We start from the raw sequence: 19,612 nt of genomic DNA, 5'->3' as shown, positions 1-19,612 counted from the left end.
AAGTTTTTTTATATTTTTTTTGCAAAAAAAAAATATAAAAAAATTAAAAAAGGTGGGAAAAAAAAGCAAAAATTAAAAAAATAGGTGCTACTCGGAAAAAAAATAAATATTTTATTAAATAAATAAGTAGAACCCTGAAAAAGAAATATTTTATTTAATAAATTTTAAATAAAAATATTATAATAATTCAATCATTAATTGTCTGAATTGCTGAATATTTTCATTATATAATAGTTATTTGATGGATTTTTTGAAATTGTTACATAGTTTTCTCTTTGATTGTAAATAGTATTTCCATCCTTATCATTCATTTCAAGATTACCAGAGAGTTGAAGAGAGTAATATAGGGAGCCTAAATTGCATTCAGGGCCATTTCCATAACCAAATGTATAAACTTGGGTATTGGTTAAAGTCGAATTACAAACATTTCCAGTTAAAGATATTGTAAAAGGTTGATGTTGCAAATTTGATACTTCATCTACATTCATTATTACTTCTAAGGGGAAAGGAACGGAATTTACAGAGTTTCTTGGGCATTTATAGTCTTCACAATTTATAAAAATTAAATTGGAGATAAATACAAAATATAAAAATAATTTTTTTATTGAGTGCATTGTTAATTTTTAAAAATAATAAAAATAATTTACTTTTTCTCTTTAAATAATTTTTTTCTACTTAAAAAATAATTATTTAAACAAAATAAATTATTCATTAGGTCCGAAAGCTTATCAATTTATTTATATAAAAAAAAAATCTATTACCAAAAAAAAACTAAATAGTTTTTGACTTGTTTATTTATTATAAAAAAAAAACCTATTATGTATAATTTAATACGTGTAAGAAAAAAAAAAAAACTTTCATTGAAATAATAAGTATTTATTAATAAAATTTTATTAAAAAAAAAAAAAAAAAAAAATTTATTTACAAAAGGGGAAAGGACTAATAATAATTATCTGTTATTATTGCTATTTTGTTGTTATTATTATTAATAATATTATGATAAAAAACCATTTAAATAATTTTTTAATTTTTTAAAATCTTTATGGTTTTTAAATTTATAATAAATAAAAAATAACAGATCAGGTAGTTTGGATTCGAAATATTTTAATACATTTTCATGGCTTGATAACGATTCAATAATTTCTTTGTTATCATTGTTATTATTATTATTACTATTATTATTATTATAATTATAGTTTTGAATTATTTTTTGAATTTCTTTATGATGTTGGATTGTGTTTCTAATGCACCTAATTAAATCTTTAACTTGATCATAGTTGTAAATGTATGTTTTTTTACCACTTTGCTGTAAAATTTGATTTTGTTTGTTTGAGATGTGTTCAATATATGCTTTATCTATTATTTGATTCCATGGTCTACTTAAATATGGTGTTGCTGTATTGCTGGTTGTACTATTATAGGTGCTGCTATTACTACCATTGATGATGTCGACACTACCTTCAATATCGACATAGTTTAATAATTTATTTAGATTTGAGTTAAATAGCTCATTATCTTTAAACAAACTATTTAGTTTATCAATGAATTGAAGTTTCTTTACTGGAGTCCAAAAGAATGGGTGCTGTAAAACTTGATCGATGGTTGGTCTTAAAGTTTCGTCTTTTGATATCATTTGTTTAATTAAATCGTATAGTGTTGGCTGGGTAAATTTGATAGGATCTAAATCGAATTTATTTGAAACGATGTTCACGACTCTAAATAACTTTTCGCCGAATGGATGCTGACCACTCGTAATAAAATAGTATAGAATACAACCTAATGAAAATATATCGACCGATTTTGTCTTTCTCTTTTCCATCAATACTTCAACTGGGTGGAATCCTTCTTGACCTGTTGGGACATTCGATGTAAAGCTATAAGAAGAAGTTACCTCTAATTTACTTAATCCTAAATCAGATATTATGAATCTACCATCCTTTGATAAAATATTTCTTGGATTTAAATCATTATGGACAATATCATTTGAGTGTAAAAATTGAATACCATGAACAATATCTAAAATTAATTCCATAGTTCTTTCGGTTGAACCTTTAAAATTCTCTAATTCACCAGATGAAATTAAATCTTGTAATGACTTGTCACATAGTGTTAATCCTAAATAAACAAATTGTGAATCTTCCTCCTAATTAAAAAAAAACAAAACTTTAGTATAATTGTAAAAAAAAATTAAACTTTTTAAAGTATAGTATATGAAACTTACTTGATCGATATATCTAACCACATTACTACAATTCTTATCTGTTAATTTAATTAATGTTTCTATTTCTTTTGTAATATTTGGATTAAAAACTTTATGTACTTGTTTAATTGCCACAGGTATTCTATTATTCCATATGCCCCTAAATACCAGTGTACCATTACTACCCATTCCTAAAATATTACTTTCGTTTCTACTAAATTTAAATTTACCAACTTGAGTGTCATATAAAATTTCTTTCTTTTTATTATTATTACTATTGCTTTTATTTACAGATGAGCTATTATTAATTTCTAAACTATTTAAATTTATTTCTTTATCTATTTTTTCACTTTCTTTTTCTTCTACCTTTTCTTCTACAACTTCTTTTGATGAGTTGGATTTATTATTTATTTGTTGTTTATTTATATTAACTATATTGCTATTGTTATTATTGTTATTATTATTATTATTATTAACATTACTATTAATTTTTTTATTATTTTTTACTTTTTTCTTTTTATTTTCTTCTTCCAATAAATCCAATTCAAATTTTTTAATTTTATCGCCATTTATAAAGATATCAAATGAGTTAACTAAATAATCTGGATTTAAGGATACCGAACCATTTTTATGTGAAATAAAATGGTCATAAATTGTTAGTGTATTTGGGTGGCCACACACAATTAAAAATTTGATGATATTTGTTTTTTTTGAACGTAAATCTTGAGACCATCTTTTTGCAGTTTGAATAACTTGATATTTTTCGTTATACATTAGAAGCTCTATAAACTTGTCATTAGCTAAATCTATGAAATCACGAATGTCTATAGTTTCTTTAAAAGCGTCTGGATAACTTGTTAGAGCAAAATTTAAAAATTTTGAATGAGATAAAAAGACAAAAGGAATATTCTTATATCTCGTTGGCATATCTTTCCATTGAATGAATAGAGGTATTAACTTTTCGGTCTGGTCTTGAAGAATTAAACGAGCTATATCGCTCTCGCTTAGAAAATCTTTTGAAAGTGTTCCATGCAATGTTATATTGGTTAATAATGCATTTGTGCTTGATTTATTAAGGTGTTCACTTTGAAACAACTCTTGAGCACTCATATATATTTTAAAATCTCTTGATATTGAGGTACACTCTAGTTTATTTGATAGCTTGAAAGTATAATAGTATAATCTCTTCATGTTGAGTATGAGCTGCTGAGTTTCGTTAGAGTCTGTGTCCAGTATAGCATCGATTGTACTATTTTTTGAAGAGTTAGGGTAATAATCACTTTCAAAAAAACTAGGAAATATTGGTGAACCTTCTATTTTTTGTTTAGAGTTGGTTAGCTTTTTATTAAAACTATTATTAAAAAATATTAAAAATCTTTCCATTGGAGTAAACTTTTTTCTGAAATAAAATTGACAACCTTTGGGGATTTCGAAATAATATCTTAATACCAGATGCATATGCAGGCAGAAACCTTGAAACATTCTATTCTCTTCGCATGAACATTTGAAATAGGTACCAAAAGTCAAATAGAAAGTGTATTGTTTATATTTTAGACTAAAACTTTGTGTTAAATCATAAAAATTTAACTGATTCCTTTCAATGGTAATAAAATTACTTGATTTAATTTGCCCAATTTCATGATTAATTCGGTTTTTTAATATTTCTGGATAACTGCTTTCTTTTTCTTCCTGTTCTTCGAATTCTTCGTGATTTATATTTTGATAAAATAATGATTTAAATAATGATTGATTACTATAGGTTGGAAATTTTTGAAAGAATATTGGATTGATTGATATCTTATTGTCTGATAATATATTTAAAAACTTATTCATTCTTGGATATGTATATTCATTAAAAATAATATTTGATTCCAAAACTAAAAATTTATTATTATTGTTATTTTTATTTTTATTATTATTATCAGTGTTATTTGTTGTTATTTTATTTAATTGATTTTTTTCTGAAAGAATTGTATTAGGTGGATAAATTTTAAAAATTGATTTTATAACTTTATAACTAAGTGAAACTGTGCAAATCTCTATTAAATAACTAGGCTCTATTGATATTAAATTAATTTGATTATTTTTCTCTTTTTCCTTTGAGTACTCTTCTAATAAATATTTTGAAATTTTACCAGAATTATATAAACATACAAAAAACCAAAAAATTTCTGATTTGATGAAATTTTCATTTGTTATTGTTGGTGTTGATGTTGATGTTGTCGACTGTGATAAATCTGTATTTGTAAGCCATTGGCTATCATTAAATAATAGTTTAAATTCTTCTAAGTTATCGTAGTACATTGACCTAAATAAATTTATAACACCTTTATTTTGTCTATATTCTATCTCCAAATAATTTAAATTTGCAATATGCAGATTACCGCCCTTATTATTATTATTATTATTATTATTATTATTATTACTATTATTATTATTATTACTATATATGTTTTTTTTATATTTTAATAATAGTTTTAAAATTGCTAATGAATAATCATCTTCTTTTGTAAATGATGTGCAAAATGATGATGAAAATACTTGTAATGTTGTATCCTTGATATACTGTCCAAAAATACTGAGAAATTTTATAAAACCAATCTCTTTACTACCAAATGTTGACTCTAAAAGTGTGTTTAGTTGAAACGGTGGTATTTCATTATTTAATATTTTTATAAATTCTGGTATCTTTTTAGTTAGGTTTTGACTATTTATAAATAGAAAAAAATTATTATTTAATTCCTTTAAAATAATGTATTTATAAGCACTTACCAATCTTGAAAATGTCTTAAAAAGTCATCTAAAGTTGGGTAACTTTCTTTTAAAATAGATGATAAACATATAAAACAATTTAAAAAGTATATCTCAATGCTTGGCGGAAATCTAACTGTGCTGCAATGTGACTCATATGCAAAATTGATTTCAAAATCGAATTCTTTAATTGTATCAAAAACATTCCTATAATAGGCACCAAATTGTCGTAGTTCCTCCTGCATCCTATTTGAGATATTTATTTAATTTTTTTGGTTGATATTTTTTCTATTATTTTTTTAATGTTTCTATACTTTATTATTGAATCTATATTTTATATTATTACTACAAAAGCTATATTATTATTATTATTTTCATTATTATTAAAAAAAAAAAAAAAAAAAAAAAAAAGAAAAAGAAAAAAAAATAAAAATTAAAAAAAAAAAAAAAAAAAAAAAAAAAAAATTAAAATTATAAAAAAAAAATAAAAGGGGTTTTTTTTTTTATTTTTATTTTTTTGATTATTAAATTTTAAAACACCACCACAATAATTTATTAAATTAGAATAAAATAAATTAAAATAGTCAATGATAAAACCAATAAATTAGTTTTGGTTACACTATTAGCAGAATTAATAACCCATTCTGGAACACCAGATGCACAAATTTCAGATGAACATTCTGGGAAAGGGAATGTATTGGGTACAATAGCTAGTTCAGTATTAACATTTGCAACATCACCAAACTCGACTTCGAAATAAAATGCAGTCCAGCCACCCCCATCTGGACCCTTAATGCTTACCGAATAAGTGTTATCAGATTCTAATGTAATATTTTGTGCACTATAAGTGAAGGCTTGGTAACAATTTGCATAGTCTGAGCATGTAAACTTTCTAAAGTCTCTGTGAGTCTTTGAAATGGTATTTACTGAATAAACTACAACTCTTGTTGGTGTGCCTTTAACAACAGTCATCTCTATAGTGCCGAGACTATTATCTTTTGAATAGGTAATCTTCCACGAAAGCTCTGGACTCTCAACTTTATTGACAATTATATTAAAGTATTTTGAAATTTCAGTCGAAACACCTGCAAACTGGGTGACACTATGATCAGTCTGGAACAATCCCAATCTCTTTTCACCTTTAATTTGATCATAAAAGAATTTAGTCGAATCAGGTAAAAAGAATTCATCTAAATACAATAATAATAATTAAAAAAGAAATTAATATCAACAACAAATAATAAAGCTAATTAATATTAATTACCTTCAATTGTCAAAATAATCTAAACAATAAAATATAAATATAATTAATAATAATAATAATAATATATAGTAAATAAATAAATTATAAATTATAACTTACATATTTTGGTATTTTTTCCATTATATCAATATAATTTAATGGATCGACTATATCAGTTACAACATTGAAATATTCAGTATCAACAAATGATGGAATACCATTTATAGCATATGGATCAAGAGCAAAACTCCAATTACCATATGTTTGCATTTGAACTTTAATGTCATCAACTAAATTTAGCACACCAATAACCATTGGAACAATTGCTGCAACACGTTCATCACCGACCATAGCAACACCATATGTAGTCCAACCTCTTTTACTTGCACCAAAAACAACAAAGCTTTCAATGATAACACCGTTTTCATTGCCATACTCTTGAACAGCATCCATCGCCTTAATGACTGATTTGGTTTGTGGTAATAAACTAACCCATGTTGAAACTTGGGTATCAATATATTTACGCCAAGAATATGCAACAATATAATCCTCATCTCTTGCAACACCATCATCAAAAGTAATATATTGGTTTGGTACCTGATTGACTGTAACTGTAATTGCATTACTTTCTTTACAAACTTGTTGACCAAAGTCTGCTTCCAAACTCTCTTGGGATGGTACTACCCACTCTTTACTATTATACGCGCCTCCTGTGACATATAAAAGACCCATTTTAGTTTGTGTTGGTGCTTTTGGTATACAAACACTAACCCAATGCTTCCATATTGACGAATTTGTATAATCTTTCATCCATTGTTGCGATACTAAAAAACAAATAAATAAATTAATTTTTAATTTTTAATTTAAGTATTCTTTTTTTTTTTTTTTTTACCCACCTAACTCTATTACTTGGATATTTGCAAAACCGACATCATAGGTTGTATTTAAAGTCCATTTATAATTTGGATCTTTTGAATAAACATAATCTTTCAAAATATTGTTTGATTTGGATTGAACTAAAAAGGAAAAAAATATAATAAAAAAAATAAAAATTATTTTCATTTTATTTTATATATTTTATATATTTTATATATTTTAAATATTGTTATAGTTTTTTAAAAATAAAAAAATTCAAAACAAAATAAAAAAAAAATTTTTTTATAAAGAAATAATTATTCAATTTAAAAAAAAGTTCTTTAAAATAAAGATCACGATTAAATTTATTCCATAGCCACGTGGTTTTGATAAATTGAATCATAATAAAAAAAATTATTTGAAAGATTTTTAAAAAAAATTTTTTGTTAAACCTCATTTTTATTATAATACCAACTGAGCAAATGTCAAAAAATTTGGTATAACCATTTGATTTTTATTATATTATTATTGTTATTAATGAAATGGTCTATATTTCTATTATAATTGATAGATATTAATAAGATACAAAATATTTTTTTTATTTATTTAAAATTGAAAAAATTTTTGTATAAATTGTTAACCAAAAACGTTTCCTGCACGCGTGGGTAGTTTTTTTTCAAACTCACATCAAACTGCGCATGTGGTCTAGTGGTATGATGCATCCCTGCCACGGATGCGAACTGGGTTCGATTCCCAGCATGCGCAAATTTATTTAATTACCCTATCTTCCTCGTGATTATCACGTAAAAGATAATTAACCTCTAATTTTACGTGATTTATAATTTGTGTGAAAAAGTTAATCACCCACCAACAGTCTTTACAAAAATTTTGCTTACCCATCAACTTCATTCTTAATAATGATCCACTGATTAATTTAAAGCATTTACCCAAAACATTGAAATTCATCAACTTTAATAAACTGAAATCATTTATATTCATTACTTCGGGAAGGGGCCTCAATTGGTCACTGGACTTAACTAGATCAAGAAGGAATATATCAATAAAAAATATTACATATAAAATCCCAGAAGGTCGCAAATCCGATGGAGAAATAAATATGGATTACAACAACACCAGATTTTACAAATCACACTTCCAATGGAACTATAAAGCAATAGATTTCGACTTAACTAGATGCTTCGCTTATATAAATGCCATAGCCCTGGTATTTCATCAAGTTTGGATTTGGTTATGTAAAGAACTATACGACGATCAAGAAAATACAATAAAAGAACTCGATTATAAGAATCTAACCTCAAAATGGACTAAGCTTAGAATACTTAAAAGGTTTAAAAAACATCAAGGAAAGACACGCTAAACAAACACAAACAATTAGCAACATCAATGAAGAATATAGAAAATTCAAAAGAAGAATAGCAAACTTCATCAGCATCAAATCATTACCAAATATCAACAGTTTAGAATATTTTCTTTAAAAACTTTAAAAAAAACATTAAATAAAATTTTATTGATTAATTTAAAGCATTTGCTTTTAATTATTTTCACTTTTAAAAAAAAAAAAAAAAAAAAAAAAAATAGGGTAATTTGCTCTTTTATAGCTCATTAATTTGAAGACTTTAAAACCATTTGGACTGTTATTGTTAGGTGCTGATAGGAACCAATCTGAAATTTTATTGATTTCTTTAATTTCATCATTGAATTTTTTTCAAAGGGAAATATTATTTTATATGTAATGTAAATGAACTTATAAAGTATAAATAAATAATTAATAAACAATATATATAAAATGAAAAAAATTTTAAAAAAAAAAAATTTTAAATAAAAAAAATAAATGGAATCTTTAAAAGATTTGCTAAAATGGCATAAAAAAATTTAATTGTTTATTTATTTATGTGCATTATTAAGTATTGTTGTTTCAATCTTATATTTATTTTTTAAATATTTTATAATTTTATTAATGTTTTTATTAACTTCAGAAATATCTTTATCTCTTTAGTTAAATCTTTCACTTTGTGAAACATAATAATCATTTTTAAATATTAATATATTATCATTAGAATAATCGTAATCTTTAATATATGAAAATATATGAAGTATAAGGGTAGTATGAAAAAATATATTTATTTTTCTTTAAATCAACTTGTTTTTTTTTAAAATTCTATCTTTTGTTAGTTATTACATTGTGTATTAGATGAATAATTCATGAGATTAGTAGATTCTTTGTGGTTAAGCAAAAAATTCCGTAAAAATCATGTTTTTTTATTATATTACAAATTGGCCGCATAGCTTTTTTTGCTTTTTAAAAATATATTGGAATGTTTATTCCATTTTATTATTTTATTAATTATAAGACCTAAGTATCTGAATTGACCAGATATTACTTGAAGCAAAATTAAACCGTTGCAATTTTGGTTGAATAAATTGAATTATTCTGAGGTAACTTAATTTATTATTGCAAGAATAATAAATTTCCGGAGATCCAACTTTCTTTTAAGGTGGTGTTACTTCATAAAAGATGCCCGCATCTTAGCTAATAGAATATGAATTAAACATTACAGCCCTTGGCAGTTTAGCATAGCATAAGTTTCATCTTGTACGGAGAACCTTGGGCTAGTGTTTCCTTGCAAAGGAAACCTTCTATCCAGTTAAATAGCACGTATACAGCTCGGTATAACTTTAGTGCATTGGCGTAGAGTCTTGTTAATCCTTTCGGTTGACTATGGATATGTACAGATGCCATATATATCTTTTATTTAGAATAAAATGATATATTGTTTTAAAAAAAAAAAAAAAAAGAAAAAAGAAAAATGAAAAATAAAAAAAAAAGAAAAATAAAGTGGTAATAAATAAATGTGAACATTCGTTTTCGAAAGAATCATTTATTGGTGGTAAATAAAGTGGTAGGTTTAATTTTTGGTAGATAATAGTGGTAGGGTCTGATGAATTTAAGGTATAATTTCATCATCTAGTATAATGGTAAAAATGTTAGTAACATTGCATTAAAATCAACATAAAGTGGTATACTATTTGGTTGTAAGCCAAATGGTTCTGGAATTGTGAATTTTGGTTCTAATATTCCTTTTTCGATATTGATTTTAATAATGTTTTGTATGGATGATTTTTTAGGAAAGTATTTCTTGTCAAATCATTTGTAAATGTTGTGGTAGTATTATCTTTGGTTCTGTTTACCTTAGATGCACCAGTGTAGTTTTAGATTATACTGGTTATGTTGTGATGTGGTGTAGTTTTTGTTTCAAAAAAAAGAATTTATTCATTATTATTAATAATATTTTTTAAAAAAATTTTTTGAAAATTTGTGTTTAATTTATATGATGATTTTGGATGGTAATTTTTATTTTAATAGTTCTGGTTTTTTAATATGTTAAAAGTGTTATTTAGGTGACCAGACTTATTAAATTTTGGAATACATTTTAGGTATTCTGGATAAGTATTTTAAAGAGTATTTAGTGAATAAAATGGATTTTGAGCAGAATGTTGATTATTTTGTAGTGGAATAATGCAATTATTAGTATCCAAGTTATCATCACCATTATTTTGATTATTATTTTTTTAAATTTTGTTTGTGAATGAATAAATAAAAGAGATACACCGCTCAACTAGTGAGATCTCAATTAGATTTCGTCTACTTAAAAAAGTTTTAAAAAATCAAAGAAAATTTTGGATTTTTTTAAAACAGTTAATGAAAGTGTATGTGGTGATATATGTAGATTATATAAAAATCAACAAAAGTGTGTAAAAATAAAATGAATTGTATAAAAAGTGGTAAATACCATTAAAAAAATGAATGATGTTGTGATTAGTGGTAATTAATTATAGTTAAAGACATGGTAATAATAACTATAATAAAAAAGTGTTGATACACCAGTAGTATGTAAATTTTGTGTACAATTGGCCGCATAGCATAGTGGTATTGCGCTTCCCTAGTAAGGAAGAGGTCGTGGGTTCGATCCCCGCTGGGGCCTTTTAAGATTCTGAATCTTCCAGAAGATAATATCTTCTCGGTGATTTAAATTGCCATTTAAAAAAAATGTAATATAAATGAACTTTAAAAAAAAAAAAAAAAAAAAAAAAAAAAAAAATTAGGGAAGCCCAATACCACTATGCTATGCGGCTATATCACACTTATCCAATCAAAAAAGACTGATCCAGCCACTCTGGAATACTTAAAAGGTTTAAAAAATCAAAGATTTACTGATTAATTTAAAGCTTTTGCTTCACTTTTTAAAAAAAAAAAGTAACGCAGATGGAAGTATTTTAGTTGTAAAATTGTTTTCGATTTTAGTCTTAACAAACAAATAATTGTATATTTATTTGATTATTAAGATTATTTATATTTATTATTTATCTATAACTAAAGTAGATCCATCTACTTTACAAATGTTAAATAAAATAACCAAATTAATGTTATTGTATTGTACCCTTGAATGCGGTAAATTCATATAAATATTAAACATTTACAAAAAAATCAAAAAAACAATAAACTAGCACACCAATTTTTATTTTTTTTAAAAAAAAAACAAATTAATTAATTTACACAAAAAAACCTAAAAATTTAAGGATATTTAAAATATCTTTTTTTTTTTTTTTTTAAAAAAAATATTTTTTTATTTTTTTTTTTAAAAATTTTTTTTACAATGCTATATAAAATTATTTCTTTTATTTTGTTTTTTCTAAAATATATATTTAATAATAAAAGTAGTAAAACAAACAATAATGGTGATGATAAGATTAAACTAAACCCATTAATTTTTAATGAAATTTTACCATTAATAATTATAAACCAATCATTCACTAGGCTAATTGAATTAAGTTTAATTTCAAAATCAGCATTTACATCAATTCAATACTACTTAACATATAAACAAGATTCAATAAATTATTATACAGACTCTAAAAGCATTTTAAAATACATAACCAAAAATCAATTTGGTTCATTTAATAAAAAAGAAACATCAAATATAAATAACTATAAATATAGATTAATTCAATATAAGGATGTCGAAAATCTATTCATTACCAAGATAACAACCGATTTTGATGAATTGAAGCCAATGCTAATAGGATTATGTGGGTGCGATAAACTAAAAAAAGTTACAGTAATAGATGACTACAATCAAATTACCTCTTATAGAAATTTAGATGATTATGATGTCTCTTTTTTTCAATTTGACAAACTATACTTGTATTGGGACTATCATCAAAGTATACCAGAATCATATGAAAATGAAGTGGATTATCAAGAAGCTTCAGTCACTGGTCTTTCATACATTAAGTTTTCTTTTGACTTTTTAAAACCCTATAAACCAAAGAAATTAAAAATTACAACCGCAGATATCAGTACAGACTTTTTGAATATTGCATACCTAAACAATATTTTAATAAAAGCAAGTGCCCGTTTAGAAAGTGTAGATTTTCAATATCACGATACTCCACCCAGTTTTTTCATTCAAGCCATCCAAACACCAACCATCAAGTCTTTATCAGTTAGATTTAGTTCACTTTATAACTCAATTATTGATGACGAATTGGATGTAAACTCACCAATAGAACTACACAAAAAATCACTTATAATAAAATCAGATTTAAAAAACAATAAAACTTTGAAGAAATTAAAATTCAAACATTCAATTTATCCTCATTATTCGACCAATTCTAATCCAAGCGAACTATTAAATGATCTTTTAGGTAATATTGCACTTAATAAATTAGGTTTAGAATGGTTCACTCTAACCCAACCAAATAGCCACCAACTCTTATCTCCATTGTTAAAACTACCAAATATAACAACCTTATATTGCAACTCTTCATCTGCAGAACAATTCCTCAGTCATTGTTTAGAAAACCCGAATATACAAACCTTAAACGTTATTAATGATGACTTTGCCAATACCATGGGTACCGAAAATATATATCAAATATTTCTTAAAAAAAATAAAACATTAAAAAATCTAATTTTTAATGCTTCGGAAAATAAAAAAATAAAAATATTATAAACAAGATACATGTATTATCTTTTAATCTTTTTATATAACTGTTGGTTATTGTTGTTTTTAATACCTTTTTAGTTTATGTTTAAGACTTAAATTATAATAATGGTTTTAATAAATATTTACAATGGTTATGTGTTTCAGAAATACAACACCATTAAAAATACCAAAGTTTTGTATTTTATTTTAAAAAATTATATTAAATATATTTTAATATTCTTTTTTTTTTATTTATTTTATTATATATTTAATTTATAAGTTACAATTGTTTATTATTGAATATATAAATAATTTATTGTTTTCAACCACTATGGGAGCTATCGCTCTCACTGTCACTATAGCTGTCACTTTCACTATCACTATAACTACTATCACTAGAGTCACTAGACTGAAATGATTCATTAAGATTTGCTGTTGCCGTGTTTGATGATGATTGGGTTGTTGGTTGTTTTGTTGGTTGTGGTGGTTTTTGTGGGGGATTAAAAGCTGCACTATTTTTACTATTTGTTGGTAAATTAAATGAAGATTTTCCAAATGATGGTGGTTGAACAGTTGTTGTTGCTGTTGCTGTTGTACTTGTTTGCTGATTTGTTGTAGCTGCTGTGATTGATACCGATTTCGATGATGAAGGTTTTAAAGTGGAGCTGGTTGGTGTAGAAATTGCGGGTTTGGTTGTTGTTGATGCGGTTGATTTAACTGGTAAAAATCCACCATTGCTATCACCCAAACTAAAATCTGTGCTTGTATTTAGATTTGAAGAGGACGATTTGAAGGGAGGTATTACATTGGATGAATCGTTCAATGAGAAAAGATTATCGTCATCATTATTATTATTATCTGTATTATTAACATTAACTGGGTACTCTTCAAATACAATATCACCTTCATCCTCTTCTTCTAATGGGTTTGATGAAAGTATTGGTGCATTTGTTATTGGAGCAGAGTTTTTACCGAACAATACCTCTTCAAAGTCCATCGAATCTTCCTCAGCCAAACCATTACTAGTTGGGTTAAACATTTCTATATCTTTTGCTAAATCTTCAAAATCTTCTTTTGATTCATTCAAACTATTTTTATTTTTATTATTATTATTATTCAAGTTGTTATTATTGGTAGTAGTTGTAGATATTATATTATTGGTTTTAGTAGATGGTGTATTATTAATTGGTAAACTTGTATTGCTATTTGAGGGTAAATTTGATCTTTGTGGTAAACTTGATCTTGGTGGTAATGATGACATTGGAGGTTTATTTTTATTTGATATTATGGGTATATGACTAAGTGCTGAGTTAATTGCTGCTGTTTGGGCTGCATGGGCAGCTGCAGCTGCAGCTGCTGCTTTACTCTTCTTTGTTATTGGTATAGATGGTAATGGACTGGGGCTAAGTGGTTTATTATCTACTGTAGATGATGTATTTGTTGTTGAAGTTGTCGATGTGTTTGGTGTATTTAATGTAGTTGCCGATGAATTAGTGGTTGTATTTTTTCTTGGTCTACCTGCTTTTTTAGTTGCTCCCTTTTTATTTGATGAAGTATTAGGAACAGGTGGAGGTGGTGAAAATTTCTCATTATCCGTATTAATGGCTGTGTCAATTAAATCACTAAACTCACCAAATCCATCGTCATCAGTTTGCTGAGTTCCACTATTGTTCTGGGTACTACTATTACTTTCAGCATCACTATCCATTGATGAATCAAAAATATTGTTTGAATTTGGTGTAGATTGTTGTTGCTGTTGTTGTTGCTGCTGCTGCTGTTGTTGTTGCTGAGGTGGTGGTGGTTTTGTTTGTTTATCAATATAAATAGGTATTTCAATATCTGGTGTGGACGCTAAAAATAAACTATAATTAGTTTTTTTTTATACAATACTATGAATGAATTTTATTTTAAACTTACTTTTATTACTATTACTAATGTTACTATTATTGTTACTATTATTATTATTATTATTATTATTGAATTCTCTTTTTATTAATGTTGAACTAACTTGCCTTTCAAGTCTAAATGAACCATTTTCAAATATTAAAAAACATTCAATTTCTTTGCAAGGTTTATATGAACCAGAATAATCAAACTTTTCATTATTATTTACATTGATATGATTATGTTGAACCTGTAGTGTCCCCTGGTTCATTTTAATTACTGCTTTTTTTGTATCCAAACTCTTGGGTTTAATATTATCTGTATAAAAATTAAATTAGCTTATAAACCGAAAAATAATTTTAAAAATATTATAAACACTTACATTGTATAGTATGATAATGCTCGTTGGCATCATCATTCATCGTTTTCCCTAATATTACATCATATAAAGATTCATTTTCTGGTTGGTTTATACTACTATTGTTACTATGGCTATTAACTATATTTTTATGAGCCATATATTCTATATAATAATTTTGCTTTTGATTTTTGGTTTTTGATTTTCGATTTTGTTTTTTGATTTGATTTTAGTTTTTGTATTTATTAAGATAATTAAAAAAAAAAAAAGGTTTATTGTTTTTTTAAAAGTTTAAAACTATATAAAAATAGTTATAATATATAATATTTTATACTGTTTATTCTTTTTTTTATTACTATTATAAATCTTTATTCTATGGTTTCTTTTTTTCTTTTCACTCTATTTTATCTTTTTAAATTATTTAATTTAAATAAAACAACAAAAATAAAAAATAGAAAAAAAAAATTATTAAAATTATTAAAAAATGAAAAAAATAATTTTTAAAAAAAAATTAAAAATCAAAAAAAAAAAAAAATAAATAAAAAATTTTGGAAAATAAATAATATATTTTATTTTATTTTTTTTGATTGTAATTTAATAATATTTCTATTATTTTTGATATTTGATTTGAAAACTAAAATTAATTGGTTTTTTTTTTAATACATACTACAAATTTTTTTTTTTTTTTTTTTTTTTTTTTAATAGCCATTTAATTCTTTATGACGGATATATCTTAAACATTGTAAAAACATTACTATGGTTTCTGGTACACGACCTTCAACCAACCATTCTCCATTGCCTATTTTTGAAACCAAACCACGGGAAGACCATTTATATGATAATTTGGTATTTTGATTTAAATATTCATTATTTTGTTGATCCCAAATGTATTTTAAGAAAGGTTCACTTGTATTTGGATTATACCAGGCCAACCAAACACCATTCCATTTGCCATTGCCTAAATTATGTACACTATCATTGGCTGGTAAAAGGAACTGACCATTCCAAATGTATTTGATATCTTTTGGACGAATTGAGGTATCCAAGAAATCTGTATTGAACAATGTACCATCTGCACGATAAGTCCACTCTTCACCATGACTGCTTCTAACAACACCTCCTGCTACTGATCTTCTATAATTACAAATATTTGAACCAATGGTCTCTAACAAGGTTTCTTTAATATAAAGATTAATAGATGATTGGTTGGTATCGAAATTTCTTCTTGGCAAGCCATCTATTGCCAGCATCCAAAGTGCTGTCTCTTTGTCATTTGCCCCTCTAAATACATATTTTTCACCTCCTGCGACCTTTACTATAAAACAACATTTATATTCATATTTGGTAATTGGTGAAATTGAAACAATTGAATTTAATGAGATTTCTTTTTTACATTTTTTAGTTTTCTAATAAATAGCCATAAATAAATATTAATAATTTTTTTTTTTTAAAATATGATCCATATTTATAACTTACGTTTTGGTTTGAATAAATTGATAATTTTTCTGATGATAAAACAATCCATTGATCCTTCCAAACTACCAATGGGCCTTTAGAACCTTTTTTTATTAAATAACCAGATTTATAAATATAATCACTTTCTTCTGGATTATAAATTTGAGTGACACTTTCAGAACTTGGATTTATAATTAAAGAGTTAACCAATTCCGATGGAATTTGAGGCATTTCAGGTACAATGCCAGTTTCTAAAAATTGTTTGATAACCCTAATGAACGAAGCTAAAATGGAAGCTCTTTTTTCGGTGATTTTGGTTTTTTTGATTTCAATTTCAATACCTAAAAGTTTTTTTGCAATAATTGAAATTGATTGAGCCACAATATCCATATCAGTCAATGAATTGAAAACTTGATTGTTTTTACCGACATTTTGTTGTTGTTGTTTGAAATTTGAGTAAGCAGAGCTGGCCCCAAAAGTTGGTGAAGTGGTTGAAGATAATGTAGAAACTGAAGAAATAGATGATGATGATGATGAAAGTAAAACTGGTGAACTATTTGGGTGATTATTGATATTGTTATTGGTTATGCCACCTCCAATATCAAATCCATTTAAATCTTTAGTTGGTGATAGTGGGTTTGATTTGGGTGATAAAGGTGTAGAGATGATGTTATTTGATTGATTTAATTTATTTTTATTTGCAATAATTTCTGTACCAGTTTCTGAGCTTGAGCTTGAATCGAGTGGTGAAAGGATTTTTGTTATAACTTTAGTATTTGTGATAAGATATGCATATTCAGAGTTGATGACATCACAATTTGTAACATTATACATATCTGGGAGTGATAAGACGGTTTTTTGATATTCACCCAATTTAGCGAGAATAAATTCTGCATTTTCAATAACTTCTCTACGAATTTGCATCATTCTTTCATTAAGAATTGATTTTCTAGATCTACCAGCAGTTGGTGAATTTTTATTGGATGGTGGTGATAATACTAATTTATTTAAAACTGGTGATAAACCACTACTATTACTGCTATTATTATTATTATTATTATTATTTGGTGTGGAATGTTGTGGTGGTTGTTGTTTATTTTTTGATGGACTTGATGATGGTGAATTTAAAAGTACATTCTTGTTTGATTCTGATTCATTTTCTTTATTTGAACAAATGGCATCATTACCCTTATTCAAATATTCTGAACCAGATAATGGCGCATAAATTTTCATAACCTCATCAATTTTAAGCTGCATTGAAGCTCTCATTGATTTTCTATGTAATGTATTGTGTTTTTTGTTTGGTGTATTTACTATTGGAGAGCTGAGATTATTTGTATTTGAAAATGATGATAGTGGTGATAAAATTGGTGATGCTGTAGGTGATGGTACATAATTGTTATGTTGTGGCACACTAGAGTGTAATGATAATGCATTGGCTGTTGACTTACTTGGTGATTTACCCAAATTTGACCCCAAATCAACTACAAATTTTAATTTTGATGGTGTGCCACCATTTCTTAAGGTTGCTGAACGTAATTTATTTAATGGACTACTACTTTCTTTTGCGCCTTCTAATTTCTTTCTTTTCTTTAATCCCTCTCTTTGTGCCTTTGGATCATGGTTTGTTAAATAACTTGGTGAGTCTGTTTGTGTTGTTGACATTCTTTAATTTTAGATTTCTTTTTCTATTGTCATATAAAATAAATTAATATTATATTAAATAAAAGAATAAATATAGAATAATAACAATAAATTAATTAAAAAAAAATATTTAAAATAAATTTATATAATTTATTTCAATGATTTAATTTAAATGTTTAAACTATTATTTATGTTATTATAAAATAATTATGGGGTATATAATTATTATAATCTAAAAATTTAAATAACAATAAAAAAAATAAAAAAAGAAAAAACCATATTTTAAATATATTTGTATTAAAAAAAAAAAAGAAAAAAATAAATAAAAAAAGAAAAATTAACTCTTAAGTGAATAAAAAAATTATTTATTGGACTTTATTATTATTATTATTATTATTATTATTTTATTTAAGTTTGAGTATATATTAATAATAATAATTTTTTTTTATCCACAATGAAATCGTAACAATGATAATCATTATGTAATGTGGGAGTATATGTATTGTGTTAAAAATAAAAAAAAATAAAACATTAAGATTTGATATATGTGTTTGTGTGTGTGATTAAAAATAATAAAAAAATTGTAGATAAATAATTTATTTTAATCATTATTTTAGTGGGACTATATATCGATCAATAAAAACATATAGTAATATTTAATATAATTATACATACATCAAACTTTTAAAATAAAATCTCTAGTGATTTTTTCTTTAAATTGTTTTATTACTATTATTATATATAATATATTTAAATTTAAATAAAAAAAATAAAAAAAACAAAAAAAAGAAACCTCTTTTTTTATTTATTTTATTTTAATAAAAAACATTAATTAAAGATTTATAAATATAAATTATAATTATAAAGTTTATGTGCTTCTATAATATATTAAAAGTAAAAATAAAAAAAAAAAATCAAATGTGAATTTTTTTAAAATTTAAAAAAAAAATTTTAACGGTGGAAAAAGGAGCGGGATTCATTTTCACATAATACAGTTCAATATTTGCCCAAAGATTTCCTCTTTAATAAATTATAAAAAAAAAACACGTATTTTATAATAATAAGTCATTTTAAATAAATAAATAAAACAATACAATAAATAAATAAATATAATATTATATTAGAAATATTATATATTTATTTAACTGTGTTGCTGGGGGTAATTTTTGGGACCCACATTAAATATCCAAATACCAGTAATAAAATATTTATAT

General features: G+C 24.7%; 7 protein-coding genes across 7 annotated transcripts; 1 reads left to right on the top strand and 6 right to left on the bottom strand.

Annotated features, from left to right (window-relative positions):
* Positions 1-82: 82 nt before the first annotated feature.
* DICPUDRAFT_91889 (uncharacterized protein) lies at positions 83-609 on the bottom strand. Its single transcript, XM_003287250.1, has one exon. The coding sequence runs from the start codon at positions 486-488 to the stop codon at positions 195-197; it is 294 nt and encodes a 97-aa protein (XP_003287298.1). The 5' UTR covers positions 489-609; the 3' UTR covers positions 83-194.
* A 385-nt stretch (positions 610-994) lies between these two features.
* DICPUDRAFT_78158 (uncharacterized protein) lies at positions 995-5,196 on the bottom strand (the record flags this gene model as incomplete). The annotated part of the gene is made up of 3 exons (XM_003287249.1): positions 995-2,143; positions 2,222-4,907; positions 4,973-5,196. The coding sequence occupies 3 exons, from the start codon at positions 5,194-5,196 to the stop codon at positions 995-997; spliced, it is 4,059 nt and encodes a 1,352-aa protein (XP_003287297.1).
* A 310-nt stretch (positions 5,197-5,506) lies between these two features.
* Positions 5,507-8,048, bottom strand: DICPUDRAFT_78157 (uncharacterized protein; the record flags this gene model as incomplete). Its single annotated transcript, XM_003287248.1, has 5 exons — positions 5,507-6,141; positions 6,216-6,234; positions 6,315-7,018; positions 7,091-7,210; positions 7,946-8,048. 5 exons carry the CDS (start codon positions 8,046-8,048, stop codon positions 5,507-5,509), a joined length of 1,581 nt encoding a protein of 526 aa, XP_003287296.1.
* A 1,591-nt stretch (positions 8,049-9,639) lies between these two features.
* DICPUDRAFT_151394 (uncharacterized protein) lies at positions 9,640-9,810 on the bottom strand (the record flags this gene model as incomplete). Its single annotated transcript, XM_003287247.1, has 1 exon — positions 9,640-9,810. The coding sequence occupies one exon, from the start codon at positions 9,808-9,810 to the stop codon at positions 9,640-9,642; it is 171 nt and encodes a 56-aa protein (XP_003287295.1).
* A 1,915-nt stretch (positions 9,811-11,725) lies between these two features.
* On the top strand, positions 11,726-13,084 carry DICPUDRAFT_78156 (uncharacterized protein; the record flags this gene model as incomplete). Its single annotated transcript, XM_003287261.1, has 1 exon — positions 11,726-13,084. One exon carries the CDS (start codon positions 11,726-11,728, stop codon positions 13,082-13,084), a length of 1,359 nt encoding a protein of 452 aa, XP_003287309.1.
* Positions 13,085-15,020: 1,936 nt separating this feature from the next.
* DICPUDRAFT_22775 (uncharacterized protein) lies at positions 15,021-15,420 on the bottom strand (the record flags this gene model as incomplete). Its single annotated transcript, XM_003287246.1, has 2 exons — positions 15,021-15,259; positions 15,324-15,420. Coding segments are annotated over 2 exons (336 nt in total), but the record flags the coding sequence as incomplete, so codon positions are not given.
* A 429-nt stretch (positions 15,421-15,849) lies between these two features.
* DICPUDRAFT_54769 (uncharacterized protein) lies at positions 15,850-18,419 on the bottom strand (the record flags this gene model as incomplete). The annotated part of the gene is made up of 2 exons (XM_003287245.1): positions 15,850-16,705; positions 16,776-18,419. 2 exons carry the CDS (start codon positions 18,417-18,419, stop codon positions 15,998-16,000), a joined length of 2,352 nt encoding a protein of 783 aa, XP_003287293.1. The 3' UTR covers positions 15,850-15,997.
* Between the last annotated feature and the right edge of the window lie 1,193 nt (positions 18,420-19,612).

Source organism: Dictyostelium purpureum (genome assembly GCF_000190715.1).
Source record: "Dictyostelium purpureum unplaced genomic scaffold DICPUscaffold_95, whole genome shotgun sequence".
NCBI classification, from domain to species: Eukaryota; Evosea; class Eumycetozoa; order Dictyosteliales; family Dictyosteliaceae; genus Dictyostelium; species Dictyostelium purpureum.
Note: the sequence above shows the minus strand (reverse complement) of the source record. Positions and strands in the feature narration are given on the sequence as shown.